We start from the raw sequence: 23,068 nt of genomic DNA, 5'->3' as shown, positions 1-23,068 counted from the left end.
CATAAAAAAGAATGAAACTGAGTTATTTGTAGTGAGGTGGATGGACCTAGAATCTGTCATACAGAGTGAAATAAGTCAGAAAGAGAAAAACAAATTCCGTATGCTAATGCATATATATGGAATTTAAAAAAGCGGTACTGGTGAACCTAGTGCAGGGCAGGAATAAAGACGCAGACGTAGAGAATGGACTTGAGGACACAGGGCGGGAAGGGGAAGCTGGGAGGAAGTGAGAGGGTAGCATTGACACATACACTACCAAATGTAAAATAGTTAGCTAGTGAGAAGCTGCTGCATAGCACAGGGAGATCAGCTCTGTGCTTTGTGACAACCTAGAGGGGTGGGATAGGGAGGGTGGGAGGGAGGCTCAAGAGGGAGGGGATATGGGGATATATGTATACATACAGCTGATTCACTTTGTTGTACAGCAGAAACTAACATAACATTGTAAAGCATTTATACTCCAATAAAGATGTGAAAAAATTAAAAAATAATAAAACATCTCTTCACAAAACCCAGAGCTGAATTTTGAAATGTAGGCATACACAAAACATGGAAACAACCTAAATGTCCATCGACAGATGAATGGATAAAGAAGATGTGGTACATATATACAATGGAATACTACTCAGCCATAAAAAGGAATGAAATAATCCATTTGCAGCAACATGGTTATGACTAGAGATTATCATACTAAGTGAAGTAAGTCAGAAAGAGAAAGACAAATACCATATGATATCACTTATATGTGGAATCTAAAATATGGCACAAATGAACCTATCTACAAAACAGAAACAGGGGCTTCCCTGGTGGCACAGTGGTTAGGAATCTGCCTGCCAATGCAGGGGACACAGGTTCATGCCCCGGTCCGGGAAGATCCCACATGCCGTGGAGCGGATAGGCCCGTGAGCCGCAACTACTGAGCGTGCGCGTCTGGAGCCTGTGCTCTGCAACGGGAGAGGCCGCGACAGTGAGAGGCCCGCGCACCGCGATGAAGAGTGGCCCCCACTCGCCGCAACTAGAGAAAGCCCTCGCACAGAAACGAAGACCCAACACAGCCATTAATTAATTAATTAATTAATTAATTAATTAATTTAAAAAAAAAAAACAGAAACAGACTCACAGACATGGAGAACAGACTTGTGGTTGCCAAGGGGGATGCGGGTGGGGGAGGGAAGGACTGGGAGTTTGGGATTAGCAAATGTAAACTATTATATATAGGATGAATAAACAAGGTCCTACTGTATAGCACTGGGAACTATATTCAGTATCCTGTGATAAATCATAATGGAAAAGAATATTTAAAAAAAGAACGTCTCAGGACTTCCCTGGCAGTCCAGTGGTTAAGACTCCGCACTTCCACTGCAGGGGGCAGGGGTTCAATCCCTGGTCAGGGAAATAGGATCCCACATGCCATAAGGTGCGGCCAAAAAAAAAAAAGAATGTCTCTATGTGTATAACTGAGTCACTTTGCTGTACAGCAGAGATTGGCACGACATTGTAAATCAACTATATTTCAAGTTAAAAAATTAAATTTAAAAAAATGTAGGCATATAAAATCTTATCTCAGAGACCTGCACACAAGTTTTTATTATTATTATCAGGGTCTTCATTATTATTATCATTTACCAAAATGAATGTTATTAACTCTGATCTTGGCCCCAAGCCCAGCCCTGCCCCGCCCCAAGTTCCTTTTCTTCTGGCCTCTGGCCTTGATCCCAGCTTCACTTCAGATCCAGAGCCCAGGGTTCTGTCTCTCTGTGCCGCTGCTACCTCCATTAGAGATGGCCCCAGGCCCTGGGTACTCTCATGAGACCCCTGGTCTGTCTGCAGCCTGGAGGGGCCTTGACATATCCTGGCAGCGGGCCTCATGAAGTGGGAGGGAAGCAGGGGCGGGGAATGACTCATCATGGGAATCCCAGCCTTTGTGCTGCCTCCCAGACCCAGCCAAGGCCAGGTGCCTTGGTGTGTGGGTGTCTGCATGTGTGTGTTTCAGAGCCTAACCTCAAACTGACCCCACATCCTCAATCAGGTCTATGGTGTACTCAACAGTCACTCCCTGCTACCCATCTGGCCCCTGACCTGTGGTGGGCATTTCTGGGCACCCCAAGAGAGTTCAACATCTCCTAGTCTGGGGGAGATGGAACCAGACAGAGAAACTCTAGACCTTGTATGGACAGGTCTGGGTCAAAGGTAGGAATCCTGGGCTAGGGAGCCAGAATGGGAGAAGTGGGGAGCCAGGGGTAATCAAGGAGCCTTCCTGAAGGAAGGGTCCTACCCAAGGAGGTCACAAATCCCAGATAGACCCTGAGGGAAATGTTGGCTGGCCATGACATGTCCCTGACTCCAATACAACCAAGCTCCTACCACAAACTTCAAGCTTTAAACGGGTATCAAGGCTGCCCATCTGGCTGGCCCAAGAATTACTGGGTGTGAAGTTGCTCTGTAGCCAGTCTGCAAACACTTGCCCAGCATGAAGAGTCATAATTACTCTGACCCTAACCTAGACATAGGATAGTGAAAACATGCACTGGGCTTGGAGCCCTCCCCAGGTTCTAGCTATGTGACCTTGGGCAAGTTACTTAACATCTCTGAGCTCACCCTCCTGCTGGGTAAAATGAGCATAAATTGGCAGTTAAATAAAATTGTAAGGGTCTCTCCACAGCCACAATCGGTGGGAGAATCAGAGGGACAAACCCAAGGTCCATGATGCCACACCAAGGTCATTCCCAGACTAAGCAGACATTAGGTGAGGATCTCATGTGACAGTTACCCCGCAACATCCTGGGGGCTACCCGCTGGTGGATGTAGGGCCTGGATGAAGTTAAAGCAAGTGAGGCACAAAGACAGGATCAGAATTCCTGATTTTTCCTTTCACTTCTGGCTCCAATATGTCTAAGCACAGCACTGCCCCTGACCCTGTCTTTATTAAAATGTTGATATTTTGTTCATCATGGATTTTTTTTGCATTTCTTTTAGTCTTTTAAAACATTGTGCTAGACTATTATTTATCTTGATGGCTGAGATTTTCGGCACCACCTTAAATTTTACACCCTCACTCTCCTCACTCTAGTCCTGCACCGGATGGACACACAGCCCACATCCTCCACGTGGTTCTATCAGGAAGAGCCCCTGACCCCAAATCCTCAGAAACTGGGACATGGAGGAGGAGATTTCCTCAGAATCTCCTGGGGAGCAGCCTCTATTCATCCTCCTCTCTTAGCACCTAACTCTGTGAGCCCCTACTGTGTGTCCAGCTTTGTGCTAGGCCATGCTGAGTGCCCAGAAAGAGGACACCCTATATCTAAGTAGGCCCCCTGGGGAATCCCAGGCCTGGCTTAGCCTGGGCATTCCCAGGCCCGCCCAGGGCCCGCCCTGTGCTGAGTGCCCAGCCTGGTGGGTCTCCTGGAAATTCCCCAGGCTAGTTTCGAAATGGGAGGCCAACAGTGAAGTAATTTACATGGCAGCCCCAGCCATGATGAGCCCATCCCACCTGATGCTGGATAAAGAGGAGGAGGGCTCTCTTCAGCAGGACTTGGCCACAGGCACCAGAGGAAGAGGGAGGACCCCTCACTGCCAACCCAGGTGAGCCCAGAAGTCAGCTCTGGGGACAAAGCCAGGGTCCCAAACACCCCAGCCCAATTCCTGCTCTCAGCTACCTCTGGTGGCTTGGGATCCGGAGCTGGAATGAGATGAGAGGTGGCATCTTCAGGTCCCCCTACGCTACTTCAACAAAAACAATCCTCGGCCCCTGCACTCATCCTCTGCCTGAGGCTAAAGTGCTGGCATCAAAGAAGGCAGAAGGCAGTGCCGATTTCAGGCCTCTCCTCTCCTCACCCTCAGCACAGCCAGTCTTACCAGTCGGGCAGGCACCTGAGAGTCCCCTCTGGTGGCCAGAAGCAGCTACAGAACTATCACCATAGGAAGGGTGGATTGCTGCATTAGCTTCAGTTTACATCTCCTGGGGAATGGGCAGAGTTTGCTGGAGTCTGAACAACCTGGTTTCCAGGCCACTCCTGCAATGCGCTTGGCTTACTGACCGTTGACCTCAGCCTGGGAGGAACAGGATAGGATGGGGGAGCCCCTGAGACCCAGATGACGTTGAGCCAGGGCACTCTGTACCCACGCCACCACTGCCTCCCGCCCACAGCTCTGCAAGTGGCAGCTGTGTCATTCACCGCTGGACTTTGACAGTAGCCAAAGGCACTCTCAGTTCTCCATGCCTGTCTCCTTCCAGCTCTGCCGAAGTCTCCACTGAGGTAAACTGGATACGTCCCCTGGAAACTGGAAGCCCACAATGGTGGTCCAGGGTATCCTATGGATCCTGTACGGATTGCTGCTGCAGCCGGAGCCAGGCACAGGTGGGTCAAAAGGCAGAGGCCTGAGGCCAGGACTCTTAGTTCAGCAGAAGTATACTGCTGCCCCTCTGTGTCCAGCCCTGTACAGGGTGAGGCTAGATCCAGGAGGCCCCAGTCTCAAGGAACCTCCAGTCTGGGAACACAGATGCTCCCAGCCCCATAGGATCAGGGCAAGGGTTGGGGGAAGAAACTGGGACCAAAAGAGCAAAAATCAGGAAGGCTTCCTGCAGGAGGGGACATAGATCTAGGACAGGAAGAAGAAGAATTTTACTTGGTGGTGAAGCAGGAAAGGACATTTTAGGCAGAGAGAAGAACAAAGTTATCAAGGAATCACTGTGTGAACTGTCTGGAGAAGAACCTGAATTCCAGCAGACAGCAGAGTGTAAGGATTAAGACTTCCTGTGTTCAAATCCTGCCTCTGCCACTTCCTAGCTATGTGATCTTAGGTAGATAATTTAACCTCTCCACGCTCATAGGGTCCTTGTGAAGATTAACTGAGTTGTTATATAAGTCACCTAGAATGGTGCCTGGCACATAGTAAGGGTTTAATTATTCAACAACCCACCCCAGCTCTGAGCCCCAGACTTCTAAGTTCCAAGTTCAGCCACAGACATTTCTCCCACAAGGCACAGACCCACCCTCCCCTGGACATCCTTTGAGACACTTTTCCCTCTAAAATTCCCCAAACTCCAATCCATCATGAAAAACTGTCCATCTTTCCCTCAAAATATCTGGGGACTCTGCCCACTCTTGTCCATCACAGCGTCACCATCCTGGCTTCAGCCACCTTCATTGCTTACCTCCAAACTCTCTCCCCTTCTCTACTCTGGTCCCCCCAAAATCTATTCTCCACATGGCACTCAAAGGAGCAATCAGAATTCCAACCTGGCCATGTATCTCTCCTGCTCATGAACCTGCCATGGCTCCCCAGTACTCGCTGATAGTCTAAGCTCCTTAACCTGTTGTCTGTGCCTCAGTTTCCTCACCTACACAAGGACAATGTCAGACATCATAAGGTTGTCCAACGAAGAGCTGGGGGCATTGAGAAGATGTAGAAACAGCAGGGGGAGGCTCAGTAACAGGTGGTGCTGGGCTGCTGGGCTAATGCCATCCCTCCTCCTGCAGCGACCCTGCCCCTGCTCATGGACTCTGTCATCCAGGCACTGGCTGAGCTCGAGCAGAAGGCACCAGCCACCGAGGCTGGCCACACTGCCTCTGCATGGCTGCTGTCAGCCCAGGACTCTTGTGCCCACAACCCTCTCCATCACTTCTTGCTGGAGGGACAGAATCTCAAGACCACCAAGCTGGATCCTCCTTCACTGAGCCCAGAGCTTCAAGGCCTGATCGTGGAGGTGGCGAGACATGGTGTGTGGGACGGGAAGGAATGCGGGGTGGTGCTGGCATCCGATGGCTCAACCGTGGCTGTGGAGCCTCTTCTGGCAGGGCTGGAGGCAGGGCTGCAGGGGAACAGGGTCGTAAACCTGCCCTTAGACAGCACGGCCACCCCTCCAGATGCTGGAGTCACCTTTCCAGACGTTGGAGCCACGGTTCGTGATGAAAGAGCCACTTCCCCAGGACTCAGGGATACCTCTTCAGATGTCACCTGTGCAGATGTCGGAGCTGTGTCTCCAGATGTTATAGCCACAGATCTAGATGTCGGAGCCACCTTTCCAGATGTTAGACCTGGCTCTCCACATGTCCAAGTCACCTCTCCAGATGTCCAAGCCTCCTCAGCAGATACCAAAGCCAACTTCCCAACCACTGTGGACAGCCTCCTAGTGGTCACCCTGGCCAGAGACCTGGGCCTGAACTTCCTCCAGGGCCCCCAGACCTGGAGCCATTCACTGGGAACTGAGGGCTGCTGGGACCAGCTCTCTGTTCCCCGGACCTTCACGCTCCTGGACCCTGAAGCATCAACCCTCACCACGGCCTTCCTCAATGGTGCCCTGGATGGGGCCCTCCTTGGAGACTACCTGAGCCAGTCACCTGAGCCCCGGCCGCCCCTCAGCCGCCTGCTGAGCCAGTACTACGGAGCCGGGGTAGCGGGAGACCCAGGATTTCGCAGCAACTTCCGACGGCAGAACGGAGCTGCTCTGACTCCGACTCCCATTCTGACCCAGCAGGTATGGGGGGCCCTCATCCTGCTACAGAGGCTGGAGCCAGCACACCCTCAACTTCAGGGCATGAGCCAAGAACAGCTGGCACAGGTGGCCACCCACGCTACCAAGGAGTTCACGGAGGCCTTCCTAGGTGAGAAGGGCCCCCACCCCCTGTGACGCTCCGTCTCACAGATACAGACATTCTCAGTGCCAGACAGGTCAGGAGGATCTAGGACTAGGGGATTCCAGAGGGGGCAATAAGGGCTTTGGCTGGGAGGCCAACAGGACTAGGATGCTGTTAGATTTAGTTAAGTTAGATCCCAATGGGGGCCAGTGTGGTGTGAGACTGAACGGTCCCCAAATCTGGGAGGAGACTGAAGGGCTGATCCTTATGTGCGCTCTTAGTGTGGGAGGAGGCGGCAGGCAGAGAAACGCTTGCTTACTCCCGCGCTGGACTCCCTTCCTCTCAGGGTGTCCAGCCATCCACCCACGTTGCCGCTGGGGCGCGGCCCCGTATCGGGGCCGCCCGACGCCGCTGCAGCTGCCGCTCGGGTTCTTGTATGTACACCACACATACGTGCCCGCGCCACCCTGCACGGACTTTGAGCGCTGCGCCGCCGACATGCGCTCTATGCAGCGCTTCCACCAGCATACTCGCGGCTGGGACGACATAGGCTACAGGTGGGCGGCAACCTGCAAGGCGCTGGCAGGGCGCACCAAGTGGTGGTGCAGTGTAGAGCCTGAGTGCGCAGAGCCTGACTGAGGGGGCGGGGTTTGGACCTGAGCAAAGCTGGCAAAACGGAAGAGGAGTTTACGGTGGGTGGAGCCAATGTGGAGAGGGGCGCGGCCTAGACTAGGGTCCGGGCCTTAACAGCGACCAGAAATACCACAACAGTGGGATTCCTGAGTTTGGGGTGGGAACTAGGAAAGGAGTCCGGACTCGGGAGAGGAGCAGGACCTGTGGTAGGGGCTGAGTCTGGGACGGGGCAGTGATGGGATATGACCTAAGACAGAAAAGGGCTCTGAATTGGGCAGGAGTTGGACTTGAGACAACGGGGAGGGAGCTGCGTAGAAAGAGATGGGGCCAATGTTGGGGGCAGATCCAGAGAAACGGGACGGTTTCTGGGGTGGCATTAGGTGGGGGAGTGGGACACGGCTGGACGGGGTAGAGTCAGCGCGACCGGGCGGGACTTGGGGTGGCGGCGGCCCTTGGCACAAGTGCGGAAACTGGGGTAGAGGGCCAGATGAGGGCCGGGGCCTCACGCCAAGTGGTGCATGCTTCCCTCTCTCCTCGCAGTTTCGTGGTGGGCTCAGACGGCTACGTGTACGAGGGCCGCGGCTGGCACTGGGTGGGTGCGCACACACTCGGCCACAACTCCCGCGGCTTCGGCGTGGCCTTGATAGGCAACTACACTGCGGAGCTGCCCGCAGAGGCCGCGCTGCGCGCGGTGCGCGACGAGCTCCCGCGCTGCGCTGTGCGCGCCGGCGTCCTGCGTCCAGGCTACGCGCTGCTCGGCCACCGCCAGCTCGTGCGCACTGACTGCCCTGGCGACGCGCTCTTCAACCTGCTGCGCACCTGGCCGCACTTCGACAAGGTGAGTCCCCGACGCCTGCACTACCTCGGCCTGAGGCCCATCTGTCCACACAAGCTCAGAACGGCCCCTGATCCCTGCCTGCTTGCCTAACCTCAGCAGACCCCTCACTCCTTCCTGTAACCCTGTGCCCACACAGCCTCAGCCAGGACCCTGAACCCCCTTGCAGCTCGTCTATTCAGGCCATCTAGACTCAGACTTCAGTCATTCTGCTTGCAATATAGCCTACCCACCCTGCCCCTCTGCCTGCACAACCTCATCCCAGCCACCCACACTTGCCCTCATCCTTGCCCCCTACCCAAAGCCCTGTCCCCACCCGTCCACACAACACTGACCCAGACTGTGACCCTCTACAGAAAACCCTTTTGCCTGCACAGCTTCTGTCCAGCCCCTAACCTAGTATTGCAATCCTCTGCTCAGACAATCTCAGAGTCTCAGAGAGGCAATCCTCTCCTGAGGATGCTTGCTCAGCCCCAGCCTTCCTGACCCTTGATGACAACTCTTATGCTGGAGCAATCCAGGCCCAGTCAGCACAACCTCAACCTGATGACCTCACGCCAACCTCTGATCCTGATCACAAAAACACCTCTATAACATCCCTGTACTATCTAGCTCTACCTTCAAACTACCACTCCATTTCATTTGGCTTGGCCTGCAGTTGGCGTTGTACCTGCCCCCTCACTTTGGGCCCCTATCCTCTTACCATCTAGGGTGCCACCATGAGGAAGGCAGACCCAGCCCCACGACCCCTCACCCACCCCACCGCCAAACCTCACACTCCCTTGTCTTTTTTAGAATGTGAAACCAAGAACTGCCAGGAGATCTAGGAGATCCAGGAGGAGGCTACCTCCAACGATCCTGCTAGCCACAGATCTCCAATAAAAAGACCATGGGGGGGGGGGGGCTTCCCTGGTGGTGCAGTGGTTGAGAATCTGCCTGCCAGTGCAGGGGACAGGGGTTCGAGCCCTGGTCTGGGAAGATCCCACATGCCGCAGAGCTACTAGGCCCATGAGCCACAATTACTGAGCCTGCGTGTCTGGACCCTGTGCTCCGCAACAAGAGAGGCCGCGATAATGAGAGGCCCGCGCACCGTGAAGAAGAGTGGCCCCCGCTCGCCGCAACTAGAGAAAGCCCTCGCACAGAAACGAAGACCCAACACAGCCGTAAATAAATAAATAAATAAAAATTAAAAAAAAAGAGAGACCATGGGAAGAAAGCCTGTGTCCATGCCTCATCTGCGTTTGCACATTCTGTCTTTGTTTAGGGTTGCCCAGAAGCAGACCCTGGGACAAGAATCCTCGTGTAAGTAGTCGTCTGAGCGGTGATCCCAGGACATATCAGCTGGGGAATAAGGAAGCGACACAGGGAAGGGAAGGCAGCTGGGAAAGGGTGTTTTATCAGGCATGTGGGTATGGGAGGCACGTGGAGCTCAATCCCACTAGGGACCTTTGGGGGATAGTGTAGGTCACACACCGCAGAGTCATCCCACTCAAAGGGCAAGGGAGCTGGAGTACTGATTCTCCAGCTTCCATAGTCATTGGCTGAGGGCTGCTCCCAGGGCAGTGTTAATGTGCTGGCACTTTGGGACTGCTTGTCGCATGGGCAGTGTGGACTCCACCTGTCAGAGAAAGTCCTCCAGCAAAAATGCAGGGAGTTGGGAGTGGGCCCAGTATGCAGTGAAGTGGTACAGGCTGAGAGAGATGGTGGAACACAGGGAGACTCTACCTGTATGTGCAGTGAGTGGACTGAGTGTGGTAAGAATGAGGTGGGCATAGCTAAGGTATGTGCACCTGCAAGAACATGTCCAGCACCAGGAAAAGGATTTTTGACCCTCACTGAAGACCCTCTTCCTCAGGACATGTTATAGAATGTTCAAGGCCCAGTGCAAAATGAAAATTCAGGCCCCGTCCAAAAAGTTAAATCAAGCTCAATGCAGAGCCCTTCTGAGCACGGTGACTGCACAGGTCACATGCTCATGAAGGCAGTCCTACCAATCCCACCCTGTAAATTCTGGTCACCCATGCCTTTGCACAAGCTGTTCCTTCTACCTGGCATGTTTTCCCCATGACCAGCTCCTTCTCATGCTTCAGGTCACAAATGCCACCGCTTCAGGGAGGCCCTCCTGGATTTTTCCAGCTCAAAGTGCATCACTTCTGCTCAGCCTCTACTCCAGTCTGTCTATTTTCTTCCAAGTCTTCACCAGCTAGAAATGTCCTGTATTCATGTTCAGGATTTGTCTCTCTCACTGTACTGTGAGCTCCAGGAAGGCAGGAACCAAGTTTATTTTGTTCCTTGTAGCTTTTCCAGTACCCAGCACATAGTAGGCATTCAGGAAACATTTGCTGAATAAACAAAGTGTCCCATTATAAACCTTCTGAAACTGATGTTATCGTCTTGTACAAATCAGGAAACCAAGGCTCTGAGAGAGGAAATGACTTGCCTGAGGTCACACAGTCAGATAAGGACCAGCTGGCACTCAAACCCACTCTGGGGCCAGTGGGCCAGGATTCTACTGATTCTCAAGTTATCTCACTTATTACTCAGAACAGCATTTGGCCATCTCTTTTTTCAAGTAAATACTTATTGTGGTATAATAGAGATATAAGAAAGGGCACCAAAATGTGTGGTTAATGAATTTTCACAACAGAACATATTCATGTAATCAACACCCAGCTCAAGAAATAGAACAGGTTAAATTTATATTATGTGGATTTCACCTCAATTTAAAAAAAAAAAAAAAAAACCACCATGATCAGCTACAAGAAGCCTCCGTTGTGCTTCCCCACCTCCCCAGTCTCTAGCCCTTCCAAAGGAAACCAATATCCTGAATTGTTAAACGTAGTTCTGCCTGCTTTGGAACTTCATATAAATGAAACCACACAGTGTTTACTCTTCATTGTTTGGGTTTTTTTGCTCAACATTGTTTGTGATTCATCTGAGTTCAATCCTTCTTATTTATACATAATATTCCACTATGTGAAGAGACCACAATTTATTCATTCTACAGTAGATGCACACTTGGGTTGTTTTCCGTTTGGGGCTATTATGAATAGCGCTGGTGGGCATGTCTATTGGGTGTATACCTAGCAGTGGAACTGCTGGGTCAGAGGAGAGGGGTGTGGTCAATGTTCATAGATCACAACAGTTTTCCAACTTGGATGAATCAGTGTACACTCTGACCAGCAGTGGATGAGAGTTCCAGCATTTAGTCAGCATGTGCCCGTTTTGCAGAGAAGACCACTGAGGCTCAGAGAGGGGCATGTGCTGCCTCCTGGTCAGTGAGAGATTCTGGGTCCTGCTCTGTCACCTCCTCTCCTCTTGCATCCTGCCCCCACTGTGCCCTCCCAGCTTGGCTGTGGGGTGGGGTGGGACAGACAGGGTCACGTGGAGTTGCGTTCAGCGGGAGGAAGCCAGGCAGGGTGCAGACGGCTGCTGATTCTGGGGCTGGTCAGGAAATCAAGGTAAGAGACGGAGTGCATATGGCCCCCAAGGGGGTTCCCTGGGGGCAGAGCTGAGAGTAGGGAGGGGGCCAAAATGAAGACAACATGTGGGCAGACACCGGGCAGAATTGTCACCCTATCATCCCCCAGGAGGATCTCTGCCATGGACCCACCTTCGCCGAGCCTGGCCTCCCAAACCCAGCCAGCAGCCCCATCCCCGCTAACCTCCTACCACTGGCACTCAGGAGGTTGTGGGGAGAAGGGGGCTGGAGGGTTCCGCTGGGGCCGCCTTGCAGGATGGGGGAGGGCGCTGAGCCACCAGGAGCCCACAGTCAGCAGCCAGCCGGCCCCTCGCTCGCTGTTTCGTCGTGTCCTCTCTGCACCCCCCAAGGAGTCGCGCTCGAGCCGCCTCCGAATATCCAAGACCCTCTGGGGAAGGCATAGGAGCCCACCGCTGGAGTCAGAACCAGAGCCAGAGACCTCAGGTACATGGCTCCCCCACCCAGGCTGGGAGGCCCGGATGGTTGGGTTTTGTCTGCCTCCAGAGCATCAGCCTTACAGACACAGGAAGTTGTGGGGAGTGCAAAAGCCTGACAGGAAGTGGCTGGGGCCCGGCTGGCTGCCCTCTTCCCTCTTTCCCCCTTACACAGGGCCTGGGCATGGTGGGAGGGGCTAGGGACCTGTGAGCTGGGGGTCCAGCCCTGGGAAGGGACAGGGAATAGACTGTTGGTAGCACTGTCCAGATGCTAAATGGCTCTTGGCCCCAGTAGGTCTCTCCTCATATTCAGTGGCCCAGGCTTATTCTCTGCTGCCTGGATACCCATCTCTGCTGCCTCCTGCTCTCCTGCCCTCCAGCCTCCATGTCGTAGTTTCTTCACTTCCTTGAGCCTCAGCTTCCCCATAAGTTAAATGGAAATCATGATTCCTACCTTGAAGGATATATTATTTCATTCGTTCATTCATTCATTCAAACAGAAGTCTGTGAGCATTTACTATGTTCTAGGCCTGCCCTGATTTAGACACTGAGGACACAGCAGCGAACAAAACAGACAAAACTGCCTGCCCTGTGGAGCTCATAGTGTAGTGGGTGTGACAGACAGTAAACAAGAAAATGACAGATGGGGCTAAGTGTCACACAGAGGGATCTAGAAGAGTAAAGGATATCATGAGGATTGGAGCTCATGAATGTAATGCTGGCCTAGGACTCAGCACATTTTATGTGATCCGTTAACAAGTGGGAGTCATCATTTATTCCCCTGGTGGTAAAACAATAGGACAGACAGGTAATCTGGGAGGGTTGATCCAGCCCTCCTATTCCCGGAAACTCATTTGATTCTCATCATTCATATTGCCATTTTGCAGAGGCATCCCTTCAGCCCCCTCCACGGTATCAGGTATTGCCCACGCCATAGGATCCAGTGAGAGCTCTCTAACAAGCCGACCTGCTCCTCCCCTACTCAAATACCTCCCATGGCTCCTTATACCTCCAGGATAAAACCCCAGCTCTTCTAACTGACACCCAAAGCCCTGCACTAATCTCTTCCTGAACCTTCCCCTCCAGCCTCCAAGCCCTCCAAGCCCTTCTCACCCCTCCCTTTATTTCCCTGGGCCAGGCCATGTGCCACCTCCCAGGCTTTGCTCAAGCCATTCATGCCACGATCTCCTTCATCTTTGTCAAAACCCAATCTGCTATTCAAGACCCATTGCGGGGGACTTCCCTGGTGGTCCAGTGGTTAAGACTCTGTGCTTCCACTGCAGGGGGCTCGGGTTCTATCCCTAGTTGGGGAACTAAGATCCCACATGCCATGCAGCATGGCCAAAAAATTAGAGAAAAAAAAAAAAGACCCATTGTAAACTTACTCTCTCTGGGAGGCCTTCCTACTGCACCATTACCTCTCCCAATCCTGCCCTTCTTCTGTTCCTTTCTCAAATTTTGAACACTTTTCCCTTTAGACTTGTTACTTATGTAAGGAACCAAGGCTGCTGTCCCATTTTTTAACCTCTTGGACCTACCCACTGTCTTGGTTAAGAGAAGAATGCTTGTATGCACACAACCCTTGAGTATGGGCTCTGTTAGTGCCAGCCAGGCCCTGGAACAAAGGCTTAGTTTCCTTGAAGGAAACTATGAAAAGGAAAGAAGGAAAATTAGCAAGTAACGTTATTTCCATTTTCAGTGCATTTCTCGCAGTGAGATCAGACCACCACAAGCTGAACCCTCTTGGAAGATCTGTTGCGACCATTATCTTTGTTCTTTATTTAGCATTTAAAATGAGATGCAGAAGCATTTAACATACTATGTAAATATGGACCTCTTAAAATTAAAATGTCATTGGAAATGCTTTCAATTCAGCAACATCTTAGCTATTTGTTAGTTCTTTTGTGTTGTCTTATCAAAGTTTAATGGATACAGTTCCATAGTTGTTGATGTGTTTGTGTGTATGTTCGATTCGTGTAAAGATGGCACTAAGTCAATTAAAAAAGAGAGAGAGAGAAGAATGCTTGTATCCGAAGCCCAGCTCAGTGACTCACAAGCTGTGTGACCCTGGGCAAGTCGCTCAATTTCTATGTGTTTTCAGTGTCCTCCTTGGTAAAATGGGTGTTATAATAGGCCATCAAATGGCTTTTGGAGAATTAAATGAGAGAAGGTGTGTGAAGCAGTAAACACAGTATGGGGCACAGAGTCGGTGGGGCTGTGTCCACCACCCATCACCACCCATGGCTAGTGGGGACAAGGCCCGGAGAGGGGTGGAGGCTTGTCCAACACCTGACATGGCTGCTGGGTGGGTTGGGAAGAGGGGGCACTTAGGAGGGAAACCTTGATGAGCCTTGGTGAGTGGAGAGGTTGTTCTGAGGGAGAAGAAAGGACTGCCACGTCCCCAGCACCTCCTCCTCTACCCAGAGCCTGAGCCGGAGCTGGAGCCCCCTGCCCCACAGATCCCAGAGGCCCCCCCACCCGACGTGCCCGTCTGGAACATCGGGGCCTTCACCCTACTTGATGGGAGGCTGGTGCTGCTTGGGGGTGAGGAGGAGGTAAGAGGGGTTACCTGGGCAAGGGGAGGGAAGGAGAGGAAGGAAGAGAGACAGAACAGTGGTAAGGGTGGGGGATGAGGGGGAATAACAGAAAGGCATCTGCCTCTGCCTCTGTCTGTCTGCCTGCCTCTCCTTTCTGACCACCCACTCCTGTTGGGGGACAGCATCCTCGCCGGCCCCGGGTGGGGAGCGCTAGTTCCGAGGGCAGCATCCAGGTGGCCTTGGGGAACCTCAGGGATCCAGGTAAGCTTGAGAGATGGGGGCTGGGGCATTTGGGAGCCTCTCAAGGTGGGGCAGAATCCAAGATGATCCCACCCCCCAACCTTCCACCCCTGACCACCCACAGATCGGACCTCTGGAAAGACTGAGCCAGAGGCTGCTGGCCCCAACCAGGTCCACAACATTCGGGTAAGTGGGGGGGTGGAGGGGAGAGCAAAGACTTTCTGACCTTCAGAGGTGAAAGGGGGACTCTTCCTGGGTGATCTTAGGCAGGTCACTGACCCTCTCAGGGCCATAGTGTCCATATCTGTCAAATGGAGCCAGAAAGAGAAGCTCCTTCTTGGCGCTGTTTATGAAAAGTCCATAGAGAATGTAGGAAAGCATATGATTGGTGCTTTAGAAATGGGAGCTGTTGATTGCCTTTAATATTCCTGCTAATGTAGCCTGAGGTTGTGATCCCTCAAGACCAACACATCATCCAGGACACCCTGGGGGGAAAGGAGCTGAGGAGGGAGCACAGGGTTCTGCCCAGCTGACATCCCCCTCCCCACAGGGGCTGCTCAAGCGGCTGAAAGAGAAGAAAAAGGCCAAATTGGAGCTAGGAGCCAATGCTTCCCAGGATGGGTAAGGGTCTCTGAGGAGCTGGAGGGGCTGGGATTCAACATTGCCCCTCCCCCTCCTCCTGCCTATAATTCTGACTTTCACCAAATATCCCCTGTGGCCCTCTGTGTCCTGCCCCATGTTGGGCAATGCTGGGGCCACTGAAAGACCCTTAGCATTGAGCCAGCCCTCCGTTGAATGGTGGGGGCAGAGTCTGACACAATAACCCTAAAACTGCAGCTGAGTCAACACCTTGGTCTGGGAGTGTCAGGGAAGGGTCACTTGAGCTGAGATCTGAAGGATAGATGGAAGTTAACTAGGCCGAAAGGGTCAGGAAAAGCATTCCAGGCAGAGGGAACAGCAAGTGCAAAGGTCAAGAGGACAGATGAAGTGACAAAAACAAGGCCAGTGTGACTGGAGTTCAGACAGTGAATTAAGTGTCAAAAGGAGGATTCAAGTCCAATTTAGGTGCAAGTCCCTCCTGGCTTCCACCCTTCAGGCTGCACGGGGTAGTTGGGGTTGGGGAGGGGTAGTGGGTAGGAATGACAGCTGGTTCATGTGCGCCTTCACCAGACCCCCCAGTGCTCTGGGCTCTCGGGAATCGCTGGCCACGCTCTCAGAACTGGACCTGGGCGCTGAGCGGGACGTGAGGGTCTGGCCACTGCACCCCAGCCTCCTGGAGGAGCCCCACTGCTTCCAGGTAAGTGCAGGCAACTCTCCACCTCGCCTGACCCTTTGGCTCCACCCTTGGCCTCAACCGCACCCTGGATGCCCTTCCTCAACAGGTAACGTGGGCGGGCGGGAGCCGTTGCTTCTCCTGTCGCTCGGCTGCTGAGAGAGACCGCTGGATAGAGGATATTCGTCGCCACTTCCAGCCTAGTCAGGTCGGTAGTGCGCAAGATCGGACCTGGAGACCCCTCCCACAGCCCGGGCCCGCCCCTTCCACCCACCCCAAATCCCACTCGCCCCAAAACCTTGCCCCTTGGACACACCTGCCCTCCTACACTTTTGCAGCCACTCCGAGATCCTCCCCCGCTTGCATCTATTACCAGCCCCTTGCACAGCTCGGATTGTGTTCAATCCGAGCCCTATTTGCACCCCAGGCAGTCTCCAAGTCCCCACCCCGCGGCTACTCCTCCATGCCCTGGAGCCCTGATCTCTCGGGAAGAGCCCAGAAAAGCTAGAGGGTTTCCGCATAGCCACCTTGGGCACCCCCGTGGCCTCACTGTCTTCCCCCAGGGGCCCAGCGACCCCCTGGGAGCACGGGCCCCGTGCTTCACCTCTGGTGCCCAATGTGGAGCACAGACGCCACGCTCCCGCCCCTACTCCGGTCCGCAGGACAACACTGAGCGGGAAGAGACGTGGCTGAGCGTGTGGGTGCACGAAGTGAAGGGGCTGCCCCGGGCAGCGGCGGGGGCGCCGGGAGTGCGCGCGGAGCTGTGGCTGGACGGCGCACTGCTGGCTCGCACAACTCCGAGGGCTGGCCCGGGCCAGCTCTTCTGGGCCGAACGCTTCCACTTCGAGGCGCTGCCGCCCGCGCGTCGCCTGTCGTTGCGGCTACGCGGAGCGGCCCCGGGGGACGCGGTGCTGGGCCGCGTGGCCTTGGCGTTGGAAGAGTTAGGCGTCCCCCGCGCGCCTGCCGCGGGCCTGGAGCGCTGGTTCCCGCTTCTCGGGGCGCCAGCGGGCGCGGCGCTGCGGGCACGAATCCGGGCGCGGCGCCTGCGTGTGCTGCCCTCTGAGCGCTACAAGGAGCTGGCTGAGTTCCTCACTTTCCACTACGCGCGCCTCTGCGGGGCGCTCGAGCTCGCGCTGTCCGCTCAGGCCAAGGAAGAGCTGGCGGCTGCCATGGTGCGCGTGCTGCGGGCCACCGGCCGGGCTCAGGTGTGGCGCTGCGACGGGACGAACCCGGGTGACCAGGGGCTGACCGATCGCGCGCTCCAGGGGGGAGTTGGTGGGGACAGTACCAGAGTGGCACTTTCGAGGGGCTGGGCAGCTTGAGGGGCGGGGTCTGAGCTGAGCCTCTGCACTGCGAGGCCCAAGTTTGCGCTTTGAGGGGTGGAGGTTCCGGCCTGTTAAGAGCCCCAGCAGCGAGGGCTGGGCCTGGGCAGCAGCTATGAGGAGTGGGCCTGTGCCCCAGGGGTGAGGGACCCGCCAAGGGCAGGGATTCCCCCTGACTCAGTCTGCGCCCAGCGCATTGTAACCCCACTATGCCCAGGCACTGGTGACAGACCTCGGCACCGCGGAGCTGGCACGCAGTGGAGGCCGTGAGGCTCTGCTGTTCCGGGAAAACACGTTGGCCACCAAGGCCATCGATGAGTACATGAAGCTGGTAGCACAGGATTACCTCCAAAAGACGCTGGGTAAGCAGACTGGGGCACGGGTCAGAGGCCTAGCTGAGCCGGCTAGGGCACCCCAGGGGAGATCTAAGAATCCTTGGGTAACTTGGATTCTGGTAGTGGGTGGTGCCCTGGGGATGCTCAGATCCTAGAAGGAATCAGGGGTTCTCCAAGATTTTAGGTGCCTCCAGAGTAATTTGGGGATAGAATTGGAGGCTGGGTGCTGTGGGTTGTGGTGGTCATGGGCTGGCCCCTCTCTGGCTGTGCTGGACTGCAGGACAGGTCGTGCGGCGTCTCTGTGCCTCCACTGAGGACTGTGAGGTGAACCCCAGCAAGTGCCCAGCCTCAGAGCTGCCCCAGCGCCAGATCAGACTGCGAAACAGCTGCAAGGAGGTCTTTGAGAACATCATCCACTCTTGCGAGTGAGAATCAGGGCCCCAGAACCTGAGCCTAACCCTGCCTCTTAGCCACTGTGCTAACCCTGACTCCCAATTAGGGTTTCCAGATAAAATACAGGATGCCCAGTTAAATGTGATACCATTTTGGGGACATACCTACACTAAAAAAAAGTGTTCATTTTTTAAATCTGAAATCCAAGTTTAACTGTTTATCCTAAAGTTTTATTTGCTAAATTTGGCAACCCAGTCCCAATATCATGCTACCTAACCCCAAGTAACCTGGGACCAAATTCTTTGTCTTCTAAACTACAGGTGACCCCATACCCTAATTCCATGCCACCTGACCCTAATTCCATGCCACCTGACCCCAATTAACATAGGCTCTCACTCCTGACCTCTGATTCCAGTAATGGCATACCCCCAATTCCATGATCCCTGACCTTAAGTAACCCTGTGTCCCAAATCCCATGTAACTGGGATTCCTAGGATTCTAATTCCTTGACCTCTGACCCTAGGTTAACCTGTATGCCTAATCCCATGCCATCTAGGATATCAATCCCATGATTTCTGAACCTAGGTAACCCTGTAACCCCAATCCCATCCTACTTCATATCATGTCTGGCACCCCAATTTCATGTCCAGTCATAGCTACATCCCAAGCTCATGGCCTCCATCCTCATGTGAACCTGTACCCCCAAATCTAAGATTACTGACTCCAGAAGTAACCACGATAACTACACCACAAACAAACCCTTACCCCAAGTGGACCTATAACCCCAAGCATCATTATCCCCAATGTCTTCAATCCTGGAACCCGGAATGCAGGTGTCTCCTGACACCTGACCTTAGCACTTTGATCATCCATGAACTTTATGCCCATTTCCTCCCACTCTGACCATTGTCTTTTCTGCCCCAGCTGGTTCCCAGCAGAGCTGGGCACTGTGTTCTCAGGCTGGCGAGAAGCATGCAAGGCACGTGGCTCTGAGGCACTGGGGCCCCGACTAGTGTGTGCCTCTCTCTTCCTGCGGCTCCTGTGTCCTGCCATTCTGTCACCCAGCCTCTTTGGCTTAGCGCCAGAGCACCCGGGACCTGGCCCAGCCCGCACCCTCACGCTGATTGCCAAGGTCATCCAGAACCTCGCCAACCATGCTCCGTAAGTCCTGGGAGGCTGGGAAGCCATGCTGGGCCGTGGGGGTAGCAGATGCCTGACCTGACCCACCCAGTTGGGCCTTGACCTAGGTTTGGTGAGAAGGAGGCCTACATGAGCTTCATGAATAGCTTCCTGGAGGATCATGGACCTGCCATGCAACGCTTCCTGGACCAAGTGGCCATGGTGGATGTGCACACAGCACCCAGTGGTTACCAGGGCAGCAGTGACCTGGCCCTCCAGCTGGCAGTCCTGCATGCCCAGCTCTGTACCATCTTTGCTGAACTTGACCAGGTGTGGCCTGAGCCCAAAGCCCAGAATATGAGGTAGGGAGGCAAGAGAGTAGGGAGCCTCTGGTCCTGGAGAGCTTGCTCAGCATCCTCCCTGCACTGCTTTACCAGGCAACCCGTGACAGCCTAGAACCACTGCCCACCATCCTGGGTGCCATCGAGGAGGGCCGACCTGTACCTGTGTCTGTGCCAATGCGTCTTCCACCACCCCTGGTCCAGGTCCATTCCAGGTAACCTACCTGCCTCAAGTCTGATCCATTTCTGATGGGTAGGAGCAGGGGAAGGGCCAAAGGCATCACAGGGTCAAACTGTGGTCAGAGGTGAAGACAGGATCATGTCAGGGGTCAGGGACAGGGTCATGTTGGAGTCAGTGTCAGAAACAGTGTAGGATGGAGGTCAGAGGCTGGAGACAGGATCATCTCAGGGGTCAGGGAGAGGCTCACAGTACAATCAGAGGGTGGGCACAGGGTCAGATTGGAATCTGAGGTGGAGACTAAGCATTGCAGAGATCAGGGAGAGGTCACATCTGGGGTCAGAGAGAGAAAGTGACATTGTGGTCAGCAATGAGGGGCAGGTTTCAGTGAGAGGTTGTGGATGGGGTCAAATCAGGGGTCAGAGTGGGTCAGATGGATGTTAAGACACATCATCAAGGGTCAGGGACAGGTTCATATTGCAAACAGGTCGGGCCCAGGGTCAGATGGGGTCAAGGGTTATGGGCAGAGTCATTTTGGAGGTCAGAAGTCAGGGACTATGTTCTTTCAGGAGGCTGAGACAGGGTGAGTTTAAGGTCAGAGGTTGGGGACAAGAGGGAGTCAGATTGGGAAGGAAGAGGGTACAGTTGTGAGCAGAGGTCAAGCTCAGGCAAATTGGAAGCAGAGGTTACAGAGAGGCTCAAGTCAAGGGTAACACTGTGTCAGAGTTCAGGGACAAGGCTAGAAAGAAATCAGAGGTGGTTAGATTGAGGTTGTGTCAAAGGTCATAGAAGGGACAGTATTGTCTGAAGTCCAGGACAGGATCAGAAGTCAAAATGTGATCCCTTCAGCAATAGGGTCACATAGAAGTAAAAGATCAGGGGTGGGGTTATTTCTGGTCGGAGGTAGAGATGCGGTCAGCTCAGGAACCGGTGGAGCGTCTGAGCTCCCCCATCCCACCCCCAGCATCTCTGCAGGAGAGAAGCCTGGCTTTCTGGCCCCCCGAGACCTCCCCAAGCATACCCCTCTCATCTCCAAGAGCCAGTCCCTGCGCAGCGTTCACGGCGCAGGTAGTTGGGCCCGGCCACGGCCAGACGAGGAGCAGCCCCCGCAGCTGCCTCGGCCGGTGCAGCGCACGCAGAGCGTCCCGGCTGGCCGCCCCGCTCGCCACCGCCCGTCTGCAGGGCCGCGGCCGCGACCCAAAGGCTCCCTACGCACGGGACCCGTGCCCCGCGGCCGGCCCTGGACCGGAACCTCAGCATCGCTGCCTCGGAAGCCGTCGGTTCCCTGGCAGCGCCAGCTGGACCAGCCACGGGACAGAGACCAAACGCTGGGCACCCACCGACCCATGGGCAAGGTGAGGTACAGCCCAGGTCCGCCCGCACAGAGTGGGGAGACAGGATTGGAAAAAGACTGAAAGATGGGCAGGTCTCGGTTCAAATACCGAGCTTGCTGTGCCGTGTGACCCAGGCCTAACCCAACCCTCTCTGAGCCTCAGTTTCCTCTTCTGTACAATTTGGGCATCGTTCCCCAATAGGCAGGGCGGTGAGGAGGCAGAGCACAGGGTACAGGGAGGTCAGGATCCTTGGGGAGAAGGGGCGGGACGATGGCTCAGGTTACAGCTGCTCCCTCCCCACAGATGACGGAGCTGCAGTGCGAGGTGGCCGCCCTGCGCCAGGATCAGAAGGCGTTGTCCGGCCTCGTGGAGTCACTCGGCACCCACATCCGGGCCTTGAGCGAGCAGCAGGAGCAGCTTCGGAGCCAGCTTCAGAACCTGGCTACCAGGCTCCGAGAAGGGTAAGCCCCGCCCTCCCTATTCGCCCCGCCCCCTGGTGGGCTTTCTATTAAAGAGATCGGCTCAGGCCCCGCCTCCCAGTCAGTCCCACCCAAATCATGCCTGTCACGGCCACGCCCCCTCTTCAAGACCCGCCCCAACACACCTAAGACCCGCCTCTTGGTCAGCTCCACCCGCCCCAAGTCCATGGGAGGACCTCTCGTCCAGTCCCTCAGTCAGCTTCTCCCACACAGGTTGGGACAGACCCACTATCTCTTAGTCTGGGCATTCCCCCATCCCAGGACTAGCCAAGCCCCGCCTCCAACGGTTGGTTGGTTTGGCCTTTCATCCCAGACGGTCCAGGCTCTAATTCAGCAGCCCCTTCTTCAGCCTGATCTAGGCCCCACCCCCCAGCCTGAACAAACCCCGCCTCCATTCCAAGCTTCGCCCCCAAGTCCCTGACTCTTCTCAACCAAGAGCTGGAGGGATGTTCCTCAGCCTCTGACTCTTTCCCTTTGCCCCTGATCCCCACAGGACCGCGAAGTTGGATCCAGAGCGCGATCCTCCAACCAATGAGGGCCACAGGCTGAAAAGTCTGGTGAGACCCCTGCCCGAGCCCTGGGGCATATCTGGGTTGGGTGAGGGAACAAGAGTTGGGTGCAAACGTCCCCTGGCTCTGACTCCACTGCCTCTGCCTCCCCAGGAGTGCCGCCTGGCCGAGATAGAGAGTACTCAGGCCCAGCTGAGGGAGAGCATTCAGAGCCTGCAGCTTCTTCCCAGGACATCGGGGTCCCAGAGCCAGCCCCTGCCCCTCAAAGCACCCTGCATCAACGGAGACACCACTTGAGCTGCCCACTCGGCCCTACGTGTTCTGGGAGCAGAGAGAATGCGGTCTTAGGGGCCTGTCCTACCCCTGCCTCAAACCCACATGGCCTGCAGTAGGGAGTGGAGCTGTAGGTGCCAACCAGTCTGGCACTATCAGGTTGCCCAGTAAAATCTTGATTTCAGTAAAAATTGATGGGTTTTTTTGCCCCTAAGTGTTGCCAATTAGAAAGCAACCCCCCCCCATTCAGCTCTCCCAAACTCTCCCCTAATTGGAGGTCTCAGGGGAGGGGGGTGATATAGGGAGAGTCTCACCAGCTGTGTGACCTTTGGCCCTCACTCTCTCAGAGCCTTGATTTCCTCATTTGTAAAATGGATCTAAAGTCCCTTACACAGTAGAAGACCCATAGTTTAAAGTGTTCAGTAAAAGGTATTTGTCATTGTTAGGGGCAGCACTTGCTTCTCAGTGAAGCCCAGATCCCACCTCTACTAATTCCCAGATCCCAGATGAGAGCATCTTCCTAGGACCCCAAATCCCACACCAGCTCCCTCATGCAGTGAGGGCGTGGGTCTGGGAGACAAATGAAGGAAGGGGTGGGTAGGTGTGGAGATGGTTAAGCTCTGCCAGTGGTCACTGGGAAAATGAGTGGGCATTTGAATAATGGGTGGGTGGATGGGTGAGGGATAGGGTGGGTAGGACAATAGACAGATGAATAGGTTAGCATTTGCTGGATGTTTGCCCTGGTAGGTGATTAGTTGAGTAGGTGGTTAGCTG

General features: G+C 54.5%; 2 protein-coding genes across 3 annotated transcripts; both read left to right on the top strand.

The window, feature by feature from the left end:
• Positions 1-4,199: 4,199 nt before the first annotated feature.
• On the top strand, positions 4,200-9,234 carry PGLYRP2 (peptidoglycan recognition protein 2). Of its 2 annotated transcripts, XM_007173452.2 has the most exons (6): positions 4,200-4,358; positions 5,481-5,720; positions 5,868-6,605; positions 6,925-7,135; positions 7,752-8,049; positions 8,842-9,234. In XM_007173452.2, exons 1-6 carry the CDS (start codon positions 4,295-4,297, stop codon positions 8,926-8,928), a joined length of 1,638 nt encoding a protein of 545 aa, XP_007173514.2. In that variant the 5' UTR covers positions 4,200-4,294; the 3' UTR covers positions 8,929-9,234. The 2 variants fall into 2 exon arrangements, with proteins under 2 accessions (XP_007173514.2, XP_007173513.2); XM_007173451.2 differs by having other exon boundaries at positions 5,481-6,605.
• A 2,221-nt stretch (positions 9,235-11,455) lies between these two features.
• RASAL3 (RAS protein activator like 3) lies at positions 11,456-23,064 on the top strand. The gene is made up of 18 exons (XM_057540958.1): positions 11,456-11,507; positions 11,637-11,971; positions 14,386-14,516; positions 14,681-14,759; positions 14,863-14,924; positions 15,289-15,359; positions 15,909-16,035; positions 16,121-16,219; positions 16,674-17,216; positions 17,551-17,695; positions 17,949-18,093; positions 18,986-19,222; positions 19,309-19,510; positions 19,618-19,736; positions 20,664-21,054; positions 21,337-21,494; positions 22,006-22,069; positions 22,175-23,064. The coding sequence occupies exons 2-18, from the start codon at positions 11,650-11,652 to the stop codon at positions 22,316-22,318; spliced, it is 3,039 nt and encodes a 1,012-aa protein (XP_057396941.1). The 5' UTR covers positions 11,456-11,507; positions 11,637-11,649; the 3' UTR covers positions 22,319-23,064.
• Positions 23,065-23,068: the final 4 nt, after the last annotated feature.

The sequence above is a fragment of the Balaenoptera acutorostrata genome, chromosome 2, assembly GCF_949987535.1.
Source record: "Balaenoptera acutorostrata chromosome 2, mBalAcu1.1, whole genome shotgun sequence".
In the NCBI taxonomy this organism is placed as follows: Eukaryota; Metazoa; Chordata; class Mammalia; order Artiodactyla; family Balaenopteridae; genus Balaenoptera; species Balaenoptera acutorostrata.
Note: the sequence above shows the minus strand (reverse complement) of the source record. Positions and strands in the feature narration are given on the sequence as shown.

Coding starts and splice junctions, on each gene's coding strand:
- RASAL3 (XM_057540958.1), top strand. CDS start 11,650: ATGGACCCACCTTCGCCGAGCCTGGCCTCCCAAACCCAGCCAGCAGCC. Junction 17,217..17,550: donor GGGCCACCGGCCGGGCTCAG/GTGTGGCGCTGC, acceptor CACTATGCCCAG/GCACTGGTGACAGACCTCGG. Junction 19,737..20,663: donor CTGGTCCAGGTCCATTCCAG/GTAACCTACCTG, acceptor TCCCACCCCCAG/CATCTCTGCAGGAGAGAAGC.
- PGLYRP2 (XM_007173451.2), top strand. CDS start 4,295: ATGGTGGTCCAGGGTATCCTATGGATCCTGTACGGATTGCTGCTGCAG. Junction 6,606..6,924: donor GTTCACGGAGGCCTTCCTAG/GTGAGAAGGGCC, acceptor CCTTCCTCTCAG/GGTGTCCAGCCATCCACCCA. Junction 8,050..8,841: donor CCTGGCCGCACTTCGACAAG/GTGAGTCCCCGA, acceptor TGTCTTTTTTAG/AATGTGAAACCAAGAACTGC.